Source organism: Aethalodelphis obliquidens, unplaced genomic scaffold (assembly GCF_003676395.1).
Source record: "Aethalodelphis obliquidens isolate GAN/ISIS:26980383/991018 unplaced genomic scaffold, ASM367639v1 scaffold58, whole genome shotgun sequence".
Lineage (NCBI taxonomy): Eukaryota > Metazoa > Chordata > Mammalia > Artiodactyla > Delphinidae > Aethalodelphis > Aethalodelphis obliquidens.
In genome coordinates this window covers 11,047,185-11,069,369 of record NW_020838002.1, presented here as the reverse complement: position 1 = coordinate 11,069,369, position 22,185 = coordinate 11,047,185, and the positions used below count along the sequence as shown (strand labels likewise).

The 22,185-nt window shown below is 43.1% G+C and overlaps 1 protein-coding gene across 11 annotated transcripts in view; it reads left to right on the top strand.

Moving 5' to 3' along the window:
• The window catches only part of ACACA (acetyl-CoA carboxylase alpha), a 239,721-nt gene that overhangs the window by 171,308 nt on the left and 46,228 nt on the right, over positions 1 to 22,185 (top strand). For all 11 annotated transcript variants that reach the window (XM_027087339.1, XM_027087346.1, XM_027087341.1 and 8 more), the window contains 4 exons: positions 2,646 to 2,766; positions 3,339 to 3,449; positions 20,409 to 20,552; positions 21,139 to 21,259. In XM_027087339.1, the coding sequence (XP_026943140.1) occupies positions 2,646 to 2,766; positions 3,339 to 3,449; positions 20,409 to 20,552; positions 21,139 to 21,259 (497 nt within the window). The remainder of the gene's footprint in view (positions 1 to 2,645; positions 2,767 to 3,338; positions 3,450 to 20,408; positions 20,553 to 21,138; positions 21,260 to 22,185) is intronic.

Here is a 22,185-nt window from a genome sequence, read left to right as displayed (position 1 = left end):
AGCTTCATAAGTATTTATGCCACGAACGACGTGGGTTTGAACTGTGCGGGTCCACTTCTGTGTGGACATTTTCAACAGTAAATACAACAGTACTATACCATCTGTGGTTGGTTGAATCTACAGATGTGCATCCATGGATATGGAGGAACCATATATATGAGGGCCAACTACAAGTTACACTCGGACGTTCAACTGCTGAGGGTCGATGCCCCTAACCCTGGCATTGTTCAAGGGTCAACTGTATAATACACATAACTGAAAAAATTTTATTCTATTCTTAAATAATTACAGTTACTTACTAATGGGATATTTGCACCCATACGACATTGCAAACCTTGGAATCAGCTTGGACATAGCCACCCTCACGTTTTGTTCTGCACTGATTTTTGTGTAGAACTTTTTTTTTCCCCACAGAAACTGAAAACCCAGCTTTGCAAAGATAGGACATTGTCAGAAGGAATGTAGCAGTACCTCATGTTAAACCATGAACTACTTAAAACTAGTAGTTTGCGAGGCATCCAACAGATATCACATATCATAGTGTTTCTCTCAAAAATCTGAAATATCCTTCAGTGCACCCGACAGTTCACTGTGGCATCCATCCCAGGACGTCTTGGTCTACAGTATAGGTATGGTGGGATTTTGCCAGTTTTTAAATATTCCTATATGTTTTGCATTTTTCTTGCTACTCTGAATGGGATTCCCACCCCACCCCCGCCATTATATTTTTCAACTCTTCATTACTGGTATCTCAGAAAGCTATTGATTTTGTGTATTGCTTTTGTTAAAGCAAGTCAGTTTTCTTCTCTGAGCTTTAGTTTCCTCATCTGTATGATGAAGATCAAGTTATCCAATATATGTAAAGCCCTTAGCACAGAACTCAGCACATAGTAAGCAATCAGAAATCCTGGGTATCATTATCTATGATAATGGAGATGATATTCCCTATCACACTGGACTGTTGTGAGGATCAAAAATGATATACATGAACATGTTTTGTTAATTATATTACACTACACGAAGATTTTTATTATGAGTAACATTAAAATTTGGTACTACTTTTTTTTTTTTTGGCCATGCCATGCAGCACGAGGGGATCTTATTTCCCCCAACAGGGATTGAACCCGTGCCCCTTGCAGTGGAAACGTGGAGTCTTAACCACTGGACCACCAGGGAAGTCCCTGGTACTACTTTAAAGAATGATACTCTTAAAGGTAGAAGGCTCAGATCACAGAGCAGAAAATGGGAAATTTTTCATCTTTTTCATATAATACAAGGGGAGAAGATGCCACTTAACAAATCACAAACACCTGTGAAGCAGTATGCACTCCTGAGGAGGGAAAAGATCTGCTTTGCAAAGAAGGCTGACTGGGCCCATGAGTATTTGTGACTATATGGCATGTGGGCCTTATTAAAAGGACACATTCCCCCCCCACCACCACCAAATTAATGTGGCTCATTAACCCCTTAAGGGAGATGAGCTTTACCTGTAACCTAACTATACTAGAGTCTAGATACAGAGGAAAAGGAAGAATTGGGGAATTATTGTGAGAAGGGATTATTGGGAATCTGGGAAGCCGAAACGCAAAGCCACAGACAAACAGCAAGAGCAAAGAAAAGGAATTGATGGAAGGCTGGAAGTAGGGAACAAATATGGGAGCAAAAAAATAAATAGTTTAAGAGCCACTATGGGATATTTATTTATTATTTCAATTTCTAAAACTGTGCCCAGTGCCAAGCCTTAAGGGTACACATGGAACAATAAATAATATATGTCCATCTCTACTTCCAACTTTGTATTTTTCCTTTCTTTTATGAGTTGCATTCCCCATCTCCCATTTCCCATTATCAGCTATCACTCCTAATCCCCTGCCGAGAAGACAGATGGGTGGCTCCCTCTGGATCCCCAGGATGCTTTCTGTACAACTTGTCCAGCATTTCACTTCTACACACATTCCCCCTGCCCCTCCAGAGGACTGTGCCAGGAACTCTCGTGTATACACTTGATACTTACAGAGGAGCAGGGATAGAGTGCACTATGTTGACCTTCGCCTTCCATCCTTGTCTTGGAAAGAGAGAGGATTTTTGACTTGAGAAATTGGCCTGAGTGTTCTCACTGTGCCTCTGGATTTTTTTTATTCCTATGTAACATTTATCTAAAATTGTTGATTTAAAAGCTGTTGCTTATTAGAGAGAGATACACATTGACCCTGCTTTTAAGGAACTTGTCCTAGAAAGTAAGAGAGGGTATCGAACATCGGAGCGCCACCTATGTGTCAGACCCTCTCCTTGCTGCTTTAACTTTCATGTCAACCCGTACAAGTGGATACTATAAATCCCATTTTACACAAGTTACTATTCTCCCTAGAGTCACACTGCTGTATGTGTCAGAGCAGGGATTTAAACCTGTCTACTTAGTTCCAGATTTTGCTCTTTCTGCTATACCATATTGCTTCCAGACAAAATAGGCACCAGGCTAAGAAGGAAAGATATATGAATGAAGAGTATAAAAAAAGAAGTACAGACCTGGTATTAAGTATAAGCTTTCAGTATGCTTTTAGCAGCCTATTAATGGTGGTTATTCTTTTAATGGATTGTTGTTAACGTGTTTAACCTGTATAATTTGGCATGGCTGTATCTACTAGGTACAAGATAACCGATATCATTGGGAAGGAAGAGGGACTTGGAGCAGAGAACCTTCGAGGTTCTGGAATGATTGCTGGAGAATCCTCGTTGGCCTATGATGAGATCATCACCATTAGCCTGGTAAATCTTGCCAGAGCATGAGATGTTTGAAGAGCTGACTAGGATTTGTCTTTGCTCCCATCCCCACTACTTAGTCCCAAATGGGAGCATTTCTTAAAAACTGTATATCTACAATTTGATTTTAATTGTGCACGAAAGTAGGAAGGCAGGATAATGTAAATAATTGAATTTCCCAGCTAAACCTAGCACCTCATGTTAGCCTTTAGCTTAACTTCTCATTTTTCTAAATATTCTACCAGAGTATTAACAGCTGAAATCTCTTCTCCTCTTACTGTTTTCCTTGTTCATACCTCTAGTGTAGATGCCAAACATCCGTGAAATAAACAAAAGTGTAAGAGAAGTAAAGGGCGTATGATCCTTTAACTGTCTGTTACTTGAATCATTGAATGAATTCTGTACCTTCTTTGCTTTAACCAGGAAATTGTGGTTTTGTATTGTTATTAATCAAACAGATTTCCTAAAAAAGCAATATTTTTTTCCTGTTAATGTGGATTTTACATATCTGTGCCTTAGTTATTATAGCTAGGGAGGGAACATAAATATGTGACATGTCGAATTTATTCTTTTTTAAGGTTACATGCCGGGCCATTGGGATTGGGGCTTACCTTGTCCGACTGGGACAGAGAACCATCCAGGTTGAAAATTCTCACTTAATTCTGACAGGAGCTGGGGCCCTCAACAAAGTAAGTTTCTAGGGTTTGGGAGAAGTATGTGAAGCTTTTGGAGGATTATTGTGAATTCCTAGTTCTAGATCCTGATTGGGGGAAGGCTTCCTCAGTCTATCTCTTCCCCTCTCCCTCCATCTTCCCTGCCTATTCATTCATTCATTCAACAAAATGAGTGTTTGGAGTACCTACTATGTGTGCCAGGCCCTATTCCAAGCCCTGCTATGTAATAAACAAACCAGATAAAACTCCTGCTGTGAGGAGTTTACATGCTGATGTCCTTCTAGAAAGACAGAATTAATTGAGTGCTTCTGTTCTGCCCTCCCTCCCTTCTCATCTGTGAGCGAGGGATGTGAGATCTATTCCCAGACGTGGAGCTACCTCTGAAACATCCCCTGAACATGTTGAGGGTATCAAGTTTTAATGTTTTGAGAAATTTGTGAAAGCACCTCTGAAAAGGAGCACATATGATGGTCCCTTGTACATAAGGAAGTACTTGGTAATTATTGAGTGGAAAGATGGGTGGATGGATGCATGGATGGATTGTTGAGAAAGAGTATGACATGGAGATTTATTTTCCCTTCAAAAGAAAAGCTTGTGCCTTTTTTTTTAAAAGAAGGTTCAACTTTTTTTTTTTTTTTGGCTGCGTTGGGTCTTCGTTTCTGTGCGAGGGCTTTCTCCAGTTGCGGTGAGTGGAGGCCACTCTTCATCACGGTGCGTGGGCCTCTCCCGTTGCGGAGCACAGGCTCCAGACGCGCAGGCTCAGTAGTTGTGGCTCACGGGCCTAGTTGCTCCGCGGCATGTGGGATCTTCCCAGACCAGGGCTCAAACGTGTGTCCCCTACATTGGCAGGTGGATTCTTAACCACTGCACCACCAGGGAAGCCCTGCTTGTGCCTTTTCAATCCAAGCTCATAGTGGCTTTTCCAGAGAGGGAAAAAAAATGGATAGTGAGGTCACAGCTTGCAAGAGTGAAAACTATCTAAGAATACCTGAATATACAAAGGGCAGTGTCGTTCTTTTTTATTTTTTTTTGATTAATTAATTAATTTAGGCTACATTGGGTCTTCGTTGCTACGAGCGGGCTTTCTCTAGTTGCAGTGGGCAGGGGCTACTCTTCGTTGCGGTGCACAGCCTTCTCATTGCGGTGGCTTCTCTCGTTGCAGAGCATGGGCTCTAGGCATGCAGACTTCAGTAGTTGCGGCACGCAGGCTTAGTTGCCCCGCGGCATGTGGGATCTTCCCGGACCAGGGCTCGAACCCGTGTCCCCTGCATTGGCAGGCGGATTCTTAACCACTGCGCCCAGGAAGTCCCCGACAGTACAGTTCTGACTTCTTTGCAGGCATAGGAAAATTATTTTCTCTCCAGAGCCAGGAATATGTAATTGTCTGAGGCTGGCTGGCTGGCTGGCTGACTGACCTCGTACAACTCGTATAACCCCTCAACTCCTCAGCTTTCTTTTCTGTCAGAGGGGGATGATAATTTCCACCTCTAAATGATGCTGTGGACGTCAAATGAGAAAACGTAGGTAAAAGCAGCTAGCAGTTGGCGCAAAGCGTCGGCTCACGTTACAGTCTCAGTTTCCTTCTCCCTTACACGGTTTGGTGATTGTGCTTGTGGAGCTATATGCATGCTAAGTTGTTTACTAGACTCACGCGAACTGTTTATGAAGCCTTGGCTTTCAAGTGGAAGGATGGGAATTAAGTGTCCTATCCTATCATTCACATTTGGAATAAGTTGACACTGCCATCAGTCCAATTAGCTTTTGGGGATGTCAGAAATGAGAATGGTGTGATGTGATAAGTTTGCTCTCTGCATTCGTATAAACTTCATGTCCTTCTCTGGGCTTGCCTTTCTCTCCAAGGAAAGGCAGAGCAGTGCTAACAAAGGCAAACTTGGATGTCCTGCTCTCTTTTTGGAGAGTAGCCTGGAAATAAAGATTGTGAACTGCCTCTACTGAGGGAGATTATTGCTGCGGGAGAAACTTACTTTATTTTTAAGTTGTTCTTTTGGATACCTTCTTAGGATGAGATATTGAGGAATGCTGAAGAGAATTGTAGATACCATTATCTGTGAGGATAGAATTTAAAGAAGACACCTGCATTTCCATAATGTTCCCGTACCTGAACAAAGAGCTGATTTCTGAAAAGTATCTTGTTACATTGAGTTTTTAATTTTCTCCCTGATATCCAAAGAATATTCTGAAAAGCAAAGGTGGTGGTGGTGTGTTGTTGTCGCTGCTGCTGGGGTTTTTATTTGTTTGTTTGTTTTTCCTAAAAACTTGCTAGTTGAATTTCAATCCTGCCACAAAGAAAGCATTAGGGATTTTTTTCTTAAAACCCGGTTGAATTGTTGTGATCAAATTCATTATATTCATCTTCCTCATTATATTCATCTTCCTCCTAGCCTGCAGGGCTCCTTGTTAAAGAAGTCTAGTTGTAGGGAAAAGACAGTAAAGCTGTAGCTGTAACTTACCCCACAATGCTCATTTCCAGAAGGCTGCGATCATTTGTAGCTGAAGGGAGTGATCGGTTATAGGGGTTACTTAACCCTGCTCTGCCCGCTTCACCGTCTTCATGTCACTGCCTCTTATGTGCAGCCGTGGTGCTGGAAGACCCCCGATTTCATGCAAACTGATTAAGAATGTCCTGTCTGCCCCTTTGCCTCTCAGGTACGAGAAAGGAAACTAGAAAGGAGCCACACGCTCAGACTGCCTCTTCTGCCTCCCTCCTTGTGCACGTCCTGCCTTTGTCTGCACTGGTGTCTCTTTGCACATCTGCCTTTTCTTCCTATAGGAATCTCTGTCTCGCATCCTCTGGGCGTGTGTCCAGGTCACTTTGAGTGCATGCCTCTTCCTGTGTGAGTGCTGGTCTCTTTCTCTTTGTGTCTGTATCTTGCGTCTAGATCCCTCTTTCTCTGTCTGTGTGCCTCCCTGAGTCTCCATGTGTGAGAGTCTTTGTGTGTGTCCGAAACCCTGTAGAGACTCCACAAGCCCTGACCATCTAGCTTGTCGTACGCGTGTACCTGTGTAAAGCGGGAATGTAGGCGGTGTATGCGAGCTTTTAGACTGTAAACATTTGACCCCTACCTTTTTGAGTCTTCATCCTTTACGTTAAACATTAGGGTGAAGAATAAGAAGGGAGGTGGTTGTGCAGAGGTTGTAGGGGGAAAAAAAAATCTGTGTGTGCAAGTGCCGATCCCGTTGACCCCTTTGAAAATTGAAATAATGATAATGCGTGTCTCCTGACTGCATCAAAGTATCAGCACATCAAAAGCCAGGAGGCATGAAATGCAAATGATAAAGTGAAAGCAGATGGATTGTGCATGATCGCCTGATGCCCAATGAATTTTAAAAGGTGCCGGTTTGCAAGGGCGGGTGGGGGGACTGAAATAAACACGTTATCCCTGCAGTTCTTTTTTGTTCTTGACGCTCACTCCTGACAATATTTGTTCACACTTGAGTGAACACCCACTTCATCTTTCTCTCTCTCTCTCTCTGTCTCTCCCTTCTTCCTCTCTCTCTCTCTCTCTCTCTCTCTCTCTCTCTCCTCTCTAACTCCACCCCCAGCCCCCCACCCACCTCTTACACGTCTCAGGTCATGTCTCACTGCAGCTCTGGTGGAAATAATAAGATATAAACCACGAGGTTGTTATTTGCATAGAAATAGCATGGAGCCCCAGGCAGCAAGGGAGAAGGACACAGGGATCATTTGTCTAAAATTTTAATGAAAACTTTTGCTGAGGCAGAGATTTTTTTTAAAACTTTCTTTCTCCCTGCTTTTCTCCTCCCCTCCTCACCCCCCTCCACCCCATCTCTGCTTTGACTGAACATAGTTGGATGTGAAGAGAAAGGTTTGTCACTCCACATATCACACTCCCGTAATGCAGCCACATGTAAATTGTTTGTTCCTTTAATAGATACGAAGCTGGAGAGACACGTATTCCCAACTTAATACACTGCATGTACGCATCAAGCTTTTATAGCTACTCTCCATCTCAGTGCTCACGTGATGTGGCCTGTCGTTAGCCGACCTGGTTTTAATTAGTTTAGACCTTCTAACCTCTTGCTTCCAAAGACTCTTACTTTTTAAAGGATTTCTTTTTGTCGCCAACAGTGGTCACCTGCATATAAAATATAACCATCCTGGCGGTTTCCTGCTTTTCTCTTTCAGTGATTTCACCGTTCACCTACACATCTTATTTACGGGGCCCCATCCTTTGCCACTCTGTCTTTTGTTCCAAAACCAGAAAGTGCTCCGCATATGCGTCTTTTGATCCCTTGTCCTTGTGATCTCATTATTTGTGTATGCTCTTTCCTTGAATGTCTTGCTCTCCATTGCCTGCAGTTATTTGTAAAATACTCAAAATATTACAAAGGTGTGGAGAAATACAGGATCCAGGTTTCCTTAAGTGTTGCAGAAGCAGAGTTGACATTTGAACTCAAGGTAATGAGATGGTGATTAGAGGCAGCCTGCATGACTTTATTTGAAACTTAAAATCAAGAACATTTATATGGTTCCTTGCTACCTTCTGGGTGGGCTGGCGGCACCAGGGCCATTTTACAGATGGAAAGACAAAAACAGCAAGAGGTAAAGTAACCTAGTTCCACTGACAAAGACTAGAACTAGCAGCAGAACATGAACTTCCACATCCCCGAGTTTCATTTAAGATGCGCTCAGTCCCCTGGGCTTAGTGTCCACAAGGCCTGAGAAGAGAAGGTAGTCCAGTCATTTTATTTTTTGTCCAAACATCATGAGAGTGGTGACATTAGGAAGAGAAGCTTCTAAGGGCCTGCTCTTTCATGTCACTCCAGGTAGTGGATCATAGGTTCCCAGCTCTACAAACTGTAGACTGTTGGTGGGCAGATCCCTCAGAATGCCTCACTGAGTGGTAAGGGCGGACTTGATGGACATGACAGACTACCTGCTCAAAGTGAGTCATGCTGGCCTGGCAAAGGCAGCAATCTGTGTGTTTGGGGAACTGAAAAGATAGTCCCTTGAGGGACTGTGACAATTCGTAGAGTCATAAACTCCTAAGTCAAGGTGCCACTGGACGTTGGCAGTGACTTTCGGACCCACTTCCTCTCCCCTCCACTCCCCTTCTCTGTTTCTGTGTAATATGTGTACTGTAACATCAGGTGGTGGGTAGGCTGGGAGGACCTAGTATGATAAGGGAAGTAGACTAGAGCCTGCCAGTTCTCAGTCCACTGCCCCAGGCTTGGTGAAAGCTCTCTCTGTATACCAAGAAATCAGAATTGCAGTTTTTGACTTGTCCTCTGGACAGTTACTGTCTATGGAGGTAAGGCATGTGCCCATGGCCTGATAGATAGATTATAGATTCATTCAAGAGGTGATATATGATTTTCTTGTGATAAGCATTTTAAAGCTTCTGGTTTAAGGCAAAAAAAATAAAAAATCCAATAATCTCATTCCCCTTAGCGAGAGCTGGCCCCTATTTCCACTGAATCTGCCAGGAAAAAAACAATTATGTGATGAGTGTGGCTAGGGCTATATGTTAGGCCTGTAGGGGGCTAATTCTGCTAATCTTGCTTTTGAGACTTGGTATCAGTCTTTCTCTGGACCTTAGTCTCCAAATACATATTTTTATGTGTCTGTACAATGTGAAATGTGACTCTGTTGGGTACAGTATCAGAGTTCCTCCCAGGAGCTTGTAGCACCAGGGGACTGCATTATGCATCCTCCCTCCTCACCCATGACTCTGTGACACTCGCTCAACGTGAGAGTCAGTCCCGGAGGCTCCAGAAAGCAAGGGGGCAGTTCGTTAGCTCTTTTGTGAGGCAGCATTGTAACTGTCACATAACTGAAAGAGGTGGAATAGTTAAGACTGGCCAATGTTTGAGTACAGGCTCTGCCACCTGTGAGTTGTGTGACCTTGGGCAGTGCATTTAACCCTTCCAGGTCACAATTGTGTTAATTGTAAAACAGGGATCATAATAGTACCTATCTACCAGGCTCTTGTGCGGATTATATGAGTTAATACTGGTAAATCACTGGCACTGTTGTGGTCTTTCCTGTGATGCGGTTAGAGGTCTTTCTCATTGCAACTCATTATCCAGGCCCTGGAAGGGAAATACAAACACAACATTCTCTCTATTTTCTGACCCTTTGAAGGCAGAAATTCCTTTAAGAAAATGTTAGATGTCAGTCCTCACTGTGGCGTACATTCGTGTATTGACTTCCCCTATAGATGTTATCCAAAGACAATCACACACTTTGGAAAGCCATTAATGTGAGAGGCCCCATGTTCAGTCCTGATAGGGTAGTATATGTGTCACTCATCTGTCTGCAAGAGTCCCCAAGGACTTGTTGATACAATAGCCCATAATCACTCTAAGGATCAATCCAGCAATTTGCATTTTTAAAAGTCCCTAACTACCTATTTTCACAATAGACAGGCCCTGTGCTCTGAAGCTCCAGATGGGATCGCTCTCCTTTCTAAAGAGGGCATTTGAGCTTCCTGAGTAAGCCTCGCGTTCGCATTATGAACGAGTTCTCAGAGAGGGTTGCAGTGGGCACATCCCCTTAGTTTTCAAGCCCTTCCCCCTGCACACACAAAATCTGGGCACACCTGACTCTGTCTGGGGGCTTGTTTTATTTGTCTTTTGTTTGACGTTCCTTGGGTTTGGTAGGAAGCTGTACCAGGTATCTTGGACTCCATTAGTGGGTCAAGGTAATATACCAGAAGTCTGATCCTGGGCTCTCTGGTAGAATTGCTGTTCAGAGCTCCATTGCCTCTGACTCTCTAAGACAGCCCATGTGGGCATGATGGCTTAGAGACTCAGGACGGGAGACCCACACAAGCATCAAGTCAAAGCTGAGAGTCTCTGCCTGGGCATTAAATAGAGACTCAGGAATTAGCATGTTTGACAAACTATTGTAAATGTGCTCAAACTTTTTGAAGTTTCAAAGCCTTTAGATTATTTTTTAAAAAAAAAGCAAATGAAAAACTTTTGATTATTCCTCTCCTTTCCATTTACTAGGTAAAGCAACATTGGGCTCCAATCTCTTTGGGGCTCAATTTCCTCTTTGTAAAATACGTTTCCCACCTTAAGGTGAAGGCCAGAGGTTCTCTTAATCTTAAATTGTCTTTAATTTCTAGTATTCTGTTATGCTATGAAGATGTATCTTGATTTGTAGCCAGGGAACCGTGTTAGGATAGATGAGGGGGAAGGAGTTGGGGGGGATCAAAAAAATGACTCCATGTGAGAGAATTTTATGTTAGTGAGATTACATATCAGTGATGTGTAAAATTATTACATATTAGCAAGATTAGGAATAGGAGTTGTAAAGCATAGCAATTCAAAATTTTTTTGTTTCTTATCCATATTATGGAAGAATAAATGCCCCATGGTGGGTGGAAGGGGTGATATCATTCATGATGACACCAAGGGGCCATAGAATTATAATCATTGGGAGTGGAAGAATCCTCAAAAGTCCAACCACCCAACTGTTGTTTGAATTTCCTCTGTGACTCCATTACCAAATAGTCATTCAGTTATGCTTGAAAAACTCAACTGAAGGGGAGCTCCGTACTTTTTCAGCCAATCCCTTTCATCTGTATAAAGTTCTTCCTTATATTTGGCTAAAGGCTGTTTCTCTGTAAGACAAACTAATACCTCTTAAAAAGTAGTTCAAAATTAACAAAGCAACTCCCGGTTTGATGGTCTGGCTTATGTAGAACTTAACAGAACCAAACTCTTCCCCATGTATTTTTGCTTTCAGAGTCTGGTCTTGTCTCAAGAACAAATGTAGTGAAGATGAAAATGCTCTTCAAAGATAGAAAAGAAATTGGACTCATAAATAACATTCTTGCCAGCTGAAAATATGAAATACTTAGTAATTACTAGAGAAACAGCTAAAACTCACCACTGTGAAGTAGTACTCTATGGAACCTTAGGAGACTGCCACGTGGCATCACGCAAGGCTTTTAGACCTGCCCATCACCTGCCGTATCGAAAGTCAGGATCCTAATACATGATTGAAAGATAGGTCTTTCTGAGTGCTGCATATTTAGGTAGTGGTTAAAACTCATGGTTTGGTGGTGCTTATTTCAGGAATCAATAAAAGTGCTGTAGACTGAGGTAATCTTAAGCTCTATGGGCACACAAACCAAATGTAAAATGCTAGAGCTTATTACCCTCTCAGCTCAGGGAGCAGTCTCTGGCTCACTTCATACGTGTGGACCTCCATAACATCTCTACCCTCTCTCTAGAGGGTCCATTCCAGCCTCCCGGACTGGGATGCTTCCCGAGTATTGGAATCAAGAGATGCCTCCACTTCACAGGTTCTGTGGCGTGTAGGGTCTCTGCACGTTCTGCCTCTAATAAAACCTTGTCCCTGAACTCAAGCTAAGTGCCCCCTGCAGACTGCCAGCTCCCTAAGCAGAGCAGCTTGACGTTTTCATCTTCCAGTCAGATGTTACGCCTTCTTATGCTGGATTTTCTTCACCTTTCTTTCTACACATGTTCATAGCTCTGTCTTTGCAAATTAGTGTTCAGTTGAAGCTTTGCTATTCCATCTTTCCCTCTCCTCTCCCCTTAACCTTTCTTCTCCCCCAACCCCAGCCTGAAACCCAAGTAAATTAGCTTTTCACCCCTGCCCCCCAGTTAAAAAAAATCCCATACTCCTCCAACAGTGTCTGTTCTTGGATTTGCAGTCAGCAGCCATCTCCGATAACCATCCAGCTGTCAGCTTCACAGCTCCCCACTACCTCCCACCTCCCCCATCACTCACCAGAGGAAAAAGAGAGCCAGAGCCAGAGCTTGAAATATATCATGCAATAGTGTATCATGAATTTGTTGTGAATCACAGCGGTGAAGCAGGTTTATTTATTTCTGAGACCTTAAATCAATACAAAGTAGGTCTCTTAGTTCTGAAGCTGGGATGGAGTGTGAAAAAATGAGCCCATTGTACTCTTAAAACTTTGGGGAAAGGAGATGACAGCTATATAATTCCATTTACCAGGCACTAGGGGCTTTAATGTGAAGGTGACAGGGAGCTCTTTGTGCATTTAGAGCACCATATCTTCTAAATAAAAGATCTGTAGACTTGATAGTGGAGCATAGCTCTGAGTTTAATAATCTCCAAGCATTAGACCGAGCCAATATGTTTCCAAGTCAGAGAGGTCCCCCCCACACGCTCATAAATTAAAAGTGCAAGAACTGCACACGTTGGTAGATTAGAAATGCAAGGACTTCAGCCTTCCAGGGGGAAGACAGACCTGGTCCCTGGCTGTGCACAGACTGCTGTGTGAATATGATAAAGACGCAGGAAACGAGACTGTTTAGAAACCTGACTCCTGGCTGTTCATCATTCTCGGGAATGTCCCCTGTGCATGGATCCAAATCTGGCTATGTCCCCTCTCATTCAGAGTGGCCATCTTCACACAGTCTAATCAGCTGATGTACACAGTCAGGGGTGTTGAATTATGAAAGGAGAAGCTTTCAGAGCTGTTTAGATTGAGCTGTAGATTATCATGCCCAGGCTTCAGGTTTTTCTGGTTGATTCTTCACTGGTTCCTAGTTTTTTAAATGTCTCAGAGTCTGGAATTTAAGCCCTTTAAAATAGTTTGCACATAAGAGAAATTGAGAAATCGGTGTTTATTAAGGAAAAGAACTCACCCAATTTTTGTTGTTGTTGTTGTCGTCATACATGGGCCTCTCACTGCTGTGGCCTCTCCCGTCGCAGAGCACCGGCTCCGGACGCGCAGGCTCAGCTGCCATGGCTCACGGGCCCAGCCGCTCCATGGCATGTGGGATCCTCCCGGACCGGGGTACGAACCCGTGTCCCCTGCATCGGCAGGCGGACTCTCAACCACTGCGCCACCAGGGAAGCCCCTCACCCAAATTTATCCAACAGCATAAGATGCAAATATGAGAAGTCAAGACCATTGGAACATATAATCAAGTTTTGGGTATCTTCATTTTCTATCTAACCCTCTGATAAAATGTCTTCTCAACAGCTAAAGCAGGTTTATGTGGTTCAGTAGAGCAACCCTAGTATAATATGACTTTATAGTACATAGAGTTACTAGCTTAATTCTAGCCCAGGTAAAGAATTTTGAAAGGAAAACCCAGTGTCTACACTGGGGAAAACTAAAAGGAGAGGAAAATTGAACCACTCATTTTGCTTAAAGAATCTGCTACACATTATAACACTAATAGGAAAGACTTCATTTGCTTATAGTAGTTCAGCTTGCTGAAAATACAAACCAGAGCTGAGTTTTGATAGAGCAGTGAGAATTATGGCAGTTCACCTGCATTTATTGTGTGCCTGTTGTGTGTAAAGCTCTGTTCTTATGCTATGGGTGTACAAAGATGATTCCTGCTCTCATTGAGCTTAAATTTAGGCTAAAAGACAATAACAAGCTTTTCATGTGTTCTAAGGGGAAAACATTAAATTGCTTCCCATCAGATGTAAATGAGAAAACACAAACAAAAAGGCTGCAAAGATGAAAGAAAGGTCAGTGTTACTCCCCAAGAAGCCAGATCCCAGCAGGCACCAAACTGTGCCTCGCCACTGGTGGGCACAGGCAGACAGTCACACAGCCATCTGCCTTCCACCAACCTCACATCCAATATCCTATTCAGAAAAACCACTGGAGGTGACTGGAAAAAAAAAATATGTGTGTGTGTGTGTGTGTGTGTGTGTATGTGTATACACACACACATACACACATATATATAGTTCTCACAACTCAGTAATAGGAAAACAACCCAGTAACTTTTTAAATGGGTAAAAAATTTGAACAGACATTTCACCAAAGGCATAAGGATGGTAAATAAGCACACAAAAAGATATTTATCATTAGTCATTAGGGAAATGCAAATTAAAACCACAATTAGACACCACTAAACTAAAATAAAAAATTCTGAGCAGACAGTACTAAGTGTTGGTAAGGATGCAAAACAACTAGAACTCTCATGTGTATTGATGGGAATGCAAAATGGTACAGCCACTTTGAAAAAGTTGAGCTTTTTTAAAAAAATAGAGTCAGTTATCCACTTACCATATAACCTAGCAATCCTACTCCTAGGTATTTACTCAACAGAAATGAAAATGTCTATTCATACAGAAGCCTGTACGTGAATGTCTCTAGCAGCTTTATTCATAGTTGCCAAAAACTGGAGACCACCCAAATGTCTGCTAACAGGCAAAGAGATGGACAAGGTGTGTTATTTCCATAAAATGGAATAGTACTGTGCAGTAAAAAAGGAACTACTGCCACCTGCGTCAGCATGAATAAATCTCAGATGCATTACGCTGACTGAAAGAAGCTAGACTCATAACGTTCTAGAAAAGGCAACATTGTTGAGACACAAGGATCAGTGGTTGTCAGGTGGGAGAAGGGAATTGATTACAAAGGGAATGAGAATACTTTGGGGGCTGATGAAAACTTTTGGGGTGATTGTGGTGGTGGTTATATGCCTATGTGATGGCAAATTTCATGTACACCTAAAAATGGACAATTTTACTATATGTGAATTATACCTCAATAGACCACACTTTAAAATTTTTTCTATTTTTGGAAGTAATTTATTGTCAGTATGCTCAAGTCTGTAGCTAAAGGAGCAGTTGATGGATCCCTGAGATGAGTGATTTCGTTTGACATCAGTTTTGACTCCAGAAGCCTATGCCTGTTCTCATACATTTAACAAGTAAACTGTCACGTGGCTCTTCTCTACCCCAGTTACATTAAAAATGCGTCTCTGTTCCTCACCAGTCTGTCTTCAAATCCTTACCATCCTTCTGCCGTCTAACTCATTCCTCTGTTCTCCCTACATCTCAGTAAACAGAGATCTTCCCAGTGTCAATTCTGGCCTGTATCACCTCAGTTTCTCTTTGGCTAAATATCTTTTCTACCACTGGTAGCTCCGTCCCTTTACTCCAGTTTATCCATCAGCAAACCTGATCACTTTATAATTTTGCTGCTAATTGAGAGATTTTTGGTCTTGCGGTGGACAGTGTTGAATCCAGCCGTGGCTCACACCAGAGCCTTTCCCATTCTGTGCCAGCAGTGTGTTACTGTGCCCCTTCTCGGTCCCCAACCCTAGCCTTCCAGCTGCCAACCAGCTCTGGAGGGTTTGCCAGTGACAATAGTGGCAACAAAGTGGGGAGAGGAACTTGTAACCCTGAGTCTTTGTATTCAGAGACTGTGTTTTGGAACCCCCAAGTATTCTTGGTCTCATAGGCACTGGTCCTGTCTCCCTAGAGATTTAGTTCCATTCACCCTTGGATATATTCCTGGAGAAACATTTACACAGTAATATGTGCTGCACCACTTAAAATTGTTAATTGGAGATTGAATTACTTGTCAGCTTTTAAAAATGTAGTCCTGTCAGGTCAAGGAGGAGGGTGTTAGCAGCATGAGTAGATGAGCTATTGCATATTTTCTTCCCCTTCCTCTTTTTTCTCCCCCCTCCCTTTTCCTCTCTCATCCTTTCTCCTTTCTTTTGTTCCCGTTTTAATACTTCTTCCGTGTTCCCACTTATTCTTTCTCATCTCTCTCTTTCTGCCTTAGCCAAACCTTTATTGATAACCTGACAGGTCCCCAGAATGACTTTAATATCTAGAATCATGGATGAAGTCCAGTGATGACAGTTGCTCAGGAAATTTACAAAACCCCTCCTCAGATCCTCTTGAGAATAGAAATATCGTAATGAGATGGAGTATCGCAGCAAGGACTCAGCCTGTGTAGCCTAATTCTCAGATGCAGGGGGGACTTTTGTACTCCCTGCTTCTTTAACTGACCCATCAGGAATGTTTAAAGGGGGAAAGGTTGGATAGAGGGAGGAAAGCAGCAGAATTCATTTTTTATTCCATCGATATGCATCATTATTTTTCACATCTTCAGCACATGATTGCAAATATTTGCTTATAAGTCGAAAGGTCTCCAACATAATGTATATATCAGGACAAAAGCAATTTTTTAAAAACAATTGAGCTAAGTTACATCTATGAAACTTGGAAATCTCAGTGCCTGTGTGCTGACAAACATCCTGACAAGTAAATACTACATTCATTCAGTATTACACAGTGATTTCATTTGCACAAAACCTCACAGTGCTCTGCCACTTCAGTCAAATGTCTGGAGCACTGGGGAAGGGAAGAACGTGTTTATCTTGATCTCCAAAAAGGGATTTAAGGGCGAGAGCAGGCGGTCTATTAGACTGTTTTCATTGCCTGTCAGCTGTGGAAAACCTGAGCTGTCTGCAGTGTCTCTAGATAAGGGGCAACAGCAGCAGCGGCTAAGGCCTCTGCATGTATGTATGTATAGCTGCATTCATTTGTACTTCCTGTGTATCTCAGAATTTCTAAAGGCTATGTAGCATCTTTCGTGGAGCCTTTAGCATTTGCGTTCTGCTAATCACTGGCTGTATGCAGCGCTCTTAATTCCCAGGTCTGCCAGCTGTAAGTGCTGGATGAGGCTGAAGTTTACATGGAGAGTGAATGGAGATCCTCTTTCAGGCTCAGCCCTGCGGCGTGGGCACTCTACAGCAGGGGACCTGAGGTGGTGCCTGTTCCTAGTATTGCATGGCACTGCCTCTCCACTTAGACCTGGGGGCAGCAAAGTGGGGCCTCATCAGAGTCACCTCTGTTTGAGTGGTTCCTGTGTTTAAGTGGTTATTGATGCTTGTTGGGCAGATAAACTAAAAGTTTGTATCATGCAGTATAAAATGTGAGAGGAATAATTTCGGAACTGGAACATGGCAAGCAACTTGACTTATACAAGAATGCATATGTCCAAGTTGGAAAAAAATCGGTGAATGAATCTTGCCCACTTCATGAAAATATTATGTTAATGAGGGTTCTTTACCCCAGGTTTTTCTGTAGAAGATTGGTAGGGCAGTAGACTGAAGAATAAAACAGTGGGTTCTTTACTTTGCCTTCCTCAGTGCTCATCAGGGTTAGTGTAACTGTTCCAGCGCAATCATTTCAGAGTTAGGCAGAACGGATTTTGTCCTCGCCCAGATTCTGCTTTTGCAGTTGGAGCTTTTGTTGTGAGGTATTCTAAAATCATTAAAACCACTTGAGTCAGCAATGACCCCTATAAATCAGGAGCTATTGTGTGTGCCCTCATTCTGCTGGTGCATGCTCCAAACATATGGTCATTGAAGATGAACTGGAGGCTCCTGCTTTGTCTTCGCTGATTGTTAAGTAGCTATGATTGTTGGCATTTGTTTGTGGTTAGTGAAGCAGGTTTCATTTTTGTGTGTCCTTCCCCTCTTCACCCCCTACCTCATATGATAAGGCTGATCAGAGAGAGCTCTTCGGATACTCTGTTAGTCTGTCCTATAATTTTTATCTTTAATTCCCAAATTAAATGAATCCTCTTACATGACAAACATTTCTTTAGCCCAGGGTAATGTTCTTCGTTGTGGTAAGCCCTGGTTTTCTTTCTGAACCCAGAGGAGAAGAAATGTATAAATACTGCCACCTTTTCAGAACAATGCCAACACGTCAGAGCCTGAGTTTCCACTTGTAAAGGGAAGACATGCCAAGTTATTAAACTCTTGCTCGTTCCAAGTCTGTCTTCTATTAGTTTGTAAGAATATGGGGTAGAATGGGGAGATGAGGGGGCCTCCAGGAGTAGCCCAGTTCTAGAGGCTCTCTTCCTCTTTGAAATGAAGGGGCAAAGACATCCGAGGAAGGTGTATTTGAACAGCTAAGCAGCTCTTGGTCTGGTTCAGTCCCTTTTTCTGAAATTGGTCCTCGATGGGTTCATTGCTGATTTTGGAGAGGTGTGAGGTTCTAAGTGGTTGGACGTTATCAAGTACTAGAGACAGTGTTTCATGGGAAAGAAAATAGCGTTTCTGAGCAGAAAATAGCCCCAGCTCTGTCTTCTAGGCAGTAAGGAGTTCTGGGCTCCTGTCATAGATTGTGGGTATCAGATATTCAGGGTCAGCACAGTGTCTCCTTTTTATTTCGTTTCCCCCTTTCCGATTTTATTTTAATAATTAAAAATCCTGCTGATCACACTGAATGACTTCTGGCAGAGAGGCCGTCTGTCCCAGAAGGACCAGTTGTGGGCCATCAGGTTTATGACATCCATAAAACCGGAGCCAGATCAGAGCGCGGCCTCCCTGAGTGACAGGGTTTCTGCCTCCGCCAGGGTCCCCCGTCATCTGACTGCTTTGGACATTTGTTTGGGGTTGGTTTTTCATTCTGTTTTGTTTCCTGATGCATGTGCGAGTGTGCCTGTGCACACATTTAAAGATAGAAATGAAACAGGTATGTAATGCCCTCTGCCTGTTAGAAAGACTAAAGCCATAAAAATAACAAACGGCGAGTATTTGCTAGAATGTCAAAGTTATGAGTTTATTTTGTAATGATGTGCTCCTGCCTTCATGAGGTAAACTGGCCGTAGCGGAGGTGTTATTAGTAATATGGACTCAGTGGAGCAGAAAGCTGAGTGACCGAGAGATCAGTGTATCAGTCAGGGAGAGGGCAAATGGAAAGAGACAGCAGGAGAATGAGAAAAGAGCCACAGCGCCTGGGCTGAGATGAAAGACAGACCGAGAGGCGGATGGGAACCCAGTGGTCAGATACGGCCTCCCTGGATCTGGGGGCTCCTTCGAAGGAGCTGCTGCTGTGTTACTCAGCTCAGGGCTGCTTGCAAAGGCTTGTTCTCTGTGCTTCCTTGGCGAGGAAAGCAGTAATCCGAGAGCCATTTTGCTTCCCATATTCCTTTCAGAAGAGTGTTTTCCATCCTTCCTAGCTGAAGTTAAATGGAACCAAGGCCAGCTGGGTCACATGGAGGTCATTGCTTTGGCCACCACCTTCCTCAGCCTTTGGCAGGTCTTGATGTTGGGGCTGACCCAGCATGCAGAGGAACCAGCTCCTAACAGGAAGGGGCAGGATGGGAATATACAGGTAGAATTTGCTGGTCTTTCATTTATTCGCTTCTCCCCAGAGACTGGAAATGAATAAAAGTAAGGAAGAAATTTTGTGTTATGGTTATTTTCTAAAGAAGGAAAGGGAAGAGAAAAGGTAAAATACAGTAAGCGCTCTGCAACCGTTAAGAGCTCTCCAGGGCTACCATAGATGACTGGCAATTACTACACACTCAGAAGTTTGCAGTAGTCAGTGATCAGGCTGCCCAGCGTCCATCTGCTGGGTCAGAAAACCTCCCTCCCTGAAAGAAATTATTAACCAATCTTCAAGGGAAAAAGAAACCCTACAATTTCCAAGTCGAAGAATATTTTTTCTTCCTTTTTTTTTCTTTTTTAAAGGAAACTTTATGGTTTCCAATTGCAGATGCCCTTCAACCTCACAAGGGTTAAACTCCTCTAGGGATGGATACACCAGGGAATTGAGGCCCTGAATTCCCTGGAACCTTGGGAGGGAAGGACGCAGGAGAGGCAGGTTTGGGTATAAATCACTACCCTGCACCCAGCACACAAAGAGGACTGTCGGCTCAAGGGTTCATTCATGTATGTGTCATGAGTTGCTTCAGGATTTTGCTTTAAAAATCCAATGTAAAGGGGAAAATTAACCCTTAAAAAATGAGGCATCCAAACCTCACAGTGTTTCTATTTAACTGAGACTCATCACTTGAGGTTGTCAAAAGACAGGCACATTCCCTCTACTGTGCCTACAGGCAGCAGCTCGGCCAGGCCTGCAGGCGATGACGTAGCCTGTGTCTCAGGGTCCAAGCTTTACCACTGCCATGATTTCAGCTCAGAGTCAAGTATGCCATGCACATCTGTGGCAGCTAGTAGAGAGAGAGAGAGGCTTGCTGGTGTTTAAATTGCAACAGAATATGTGATTGTTTAAAAGCCTTTTGTGTTTTCCAAGTTTTCTTTTTAGGACAAAGGTCCAGATAGTCCCTCAGCACAACCCACGGAGGCTGGACTCTGTCTTGTGGAGAAAAGAATCCATTTTCGTGGGAATTACGAAATAGACTTTGCCTTTCTCTCTGTCTGGACGGATGTCTTTTCCCTTGTTTATTTCTCTAGGTCCTCGGAAGGGAAGTATACACCTCCAATAACCAGCTCGGGGGCATCCAGATCATGCATAACAATGGGGTGACCCACAGCACTGTCTGTGATGACTTTGAAGGGGTGTTCACTGTCCTGCACTGGCTGTCCTACATGCCGAAGGTAAGCCCTCCCCCCTTCCTTCCAGCACCGAGGAAGCCCATAGCACCCAGCCTTTGCAGCAGAGTTCACTGCCTCTGCGTGTGCGACTGTTTTATAGTAGAGGGATTTTTTTACGATATGTTCTCTGGAAGCCGTTGATTTCTTTTTTTTCCTTAAAGCCATCTTTTACCTCCTACCTTTAAAATGCCTTTGGATTTCATTGGTTAGGCCCCTTTCTGATGATTTCCAGCCACAGAAGCCTTCGTGTCCTATCTGGGCTCAGATCCCAGCTTATTAAGGCTTCTTCCTCATTGTGGGTCTTCCCCTTTGTAATCGGTATCCACCCCTCTGGGGAGCTTGTCGGAGAGCCTGGGCACACTGAAACCAGGAGTCAGAATGCCCTACTTTCTGCCAGGCTCCTACATGAGACTTGAGAGCTGTACATGTTCCTCAGGGCTTGGCTCGAGATTAGGGTTCTTCTAGCTGATGATTGGGACTAACGGGTGTGACTCCATATGTGGTCCCTGCTGTCTTTGTCCATAACGATTGTTGCTGAGTTGGAGTTGTTCACTGACCGCTGTGCTCTTCCCCCCCAATCTCCTTTCAGAGTGTACACAGTTCAGTTCCTCTCCTGAATTCCAAGGATCCTATAGATAGAGTCATCGAGTTTGTTCCCACAAAGACTCCATATGATCCTCGCTGGATGCTGGCAGGCCGTCCCCACCCAAGTATGTACACATTTGAGGGTCTGTGGCACCCTGGCCCTCAAACTTCCAGTCTTCCTTTCAATCACTAACCAATTCCTGCACAATAGTATATGACAAAGAAAACAAAGCCACTGAAGTACCTGGAAATGAGGGAAATCTGAAAAACAGCTCTCTGAAGAAAAAAGTGGAAAATCCTTCAAGAACAAATGAAAAATGAATGAAATCAGCCATTGAGTCATAAGCACTGGAGTCATTAATACATTTCTTTTCTGTTATTAGAGCACTTATTATTTAATGGGCTCAAAGATTTTAAAACAGTTAAATACAAGCCATAAAGTCATAGAATTACAGGACCAGAATCTTTGACCATCTAGTCTCTGTAAACAGAGATTGATCAGCTAAGTTCTGGGAAAGGTCTTTGAGACCCTCCACTATAGAGTGTGACTACACTCTTCCCAGCAAGCTGTTGCTGGGCACCCACCCTGCATGTGCCCTTCTTCTCATGTGATTTTGGTAATAGTATTGATCTGTGCCTTAGTTATTAATGTAAGGTTGCTTTGTAAGATTATTTATTCATGAAGAGACTGTGCAGAACTTTTAATGTGATAACTGTATCGAGTAAGAACAAGCCCTCCCTCCATGTTTATCTAATATATCCCTCTGTCTTGGGGCTGATTTTACCAAACTTAAAAAACAAAAAGAGGGGAAAAAAGAGGCAACTCCACGTAAGGCAAATGTACATTCTTGTTTGTCTGTCCATTTGGCGATTTTAACAAACCTTATTTAGTGGGAAGTTCTTTTGTGAAGCCCCAAACCCCCCTGCTACATTTTGAATCTATTTTTTTCAGGCTTTTTGAGAAAGTGTTTGTTCTTTTTTCCATGTTTGTTGCAACTATTTCCTCCCAAAAAGGCTATATCTAAAAGAAGAATGGAATGCAGAAGATAAT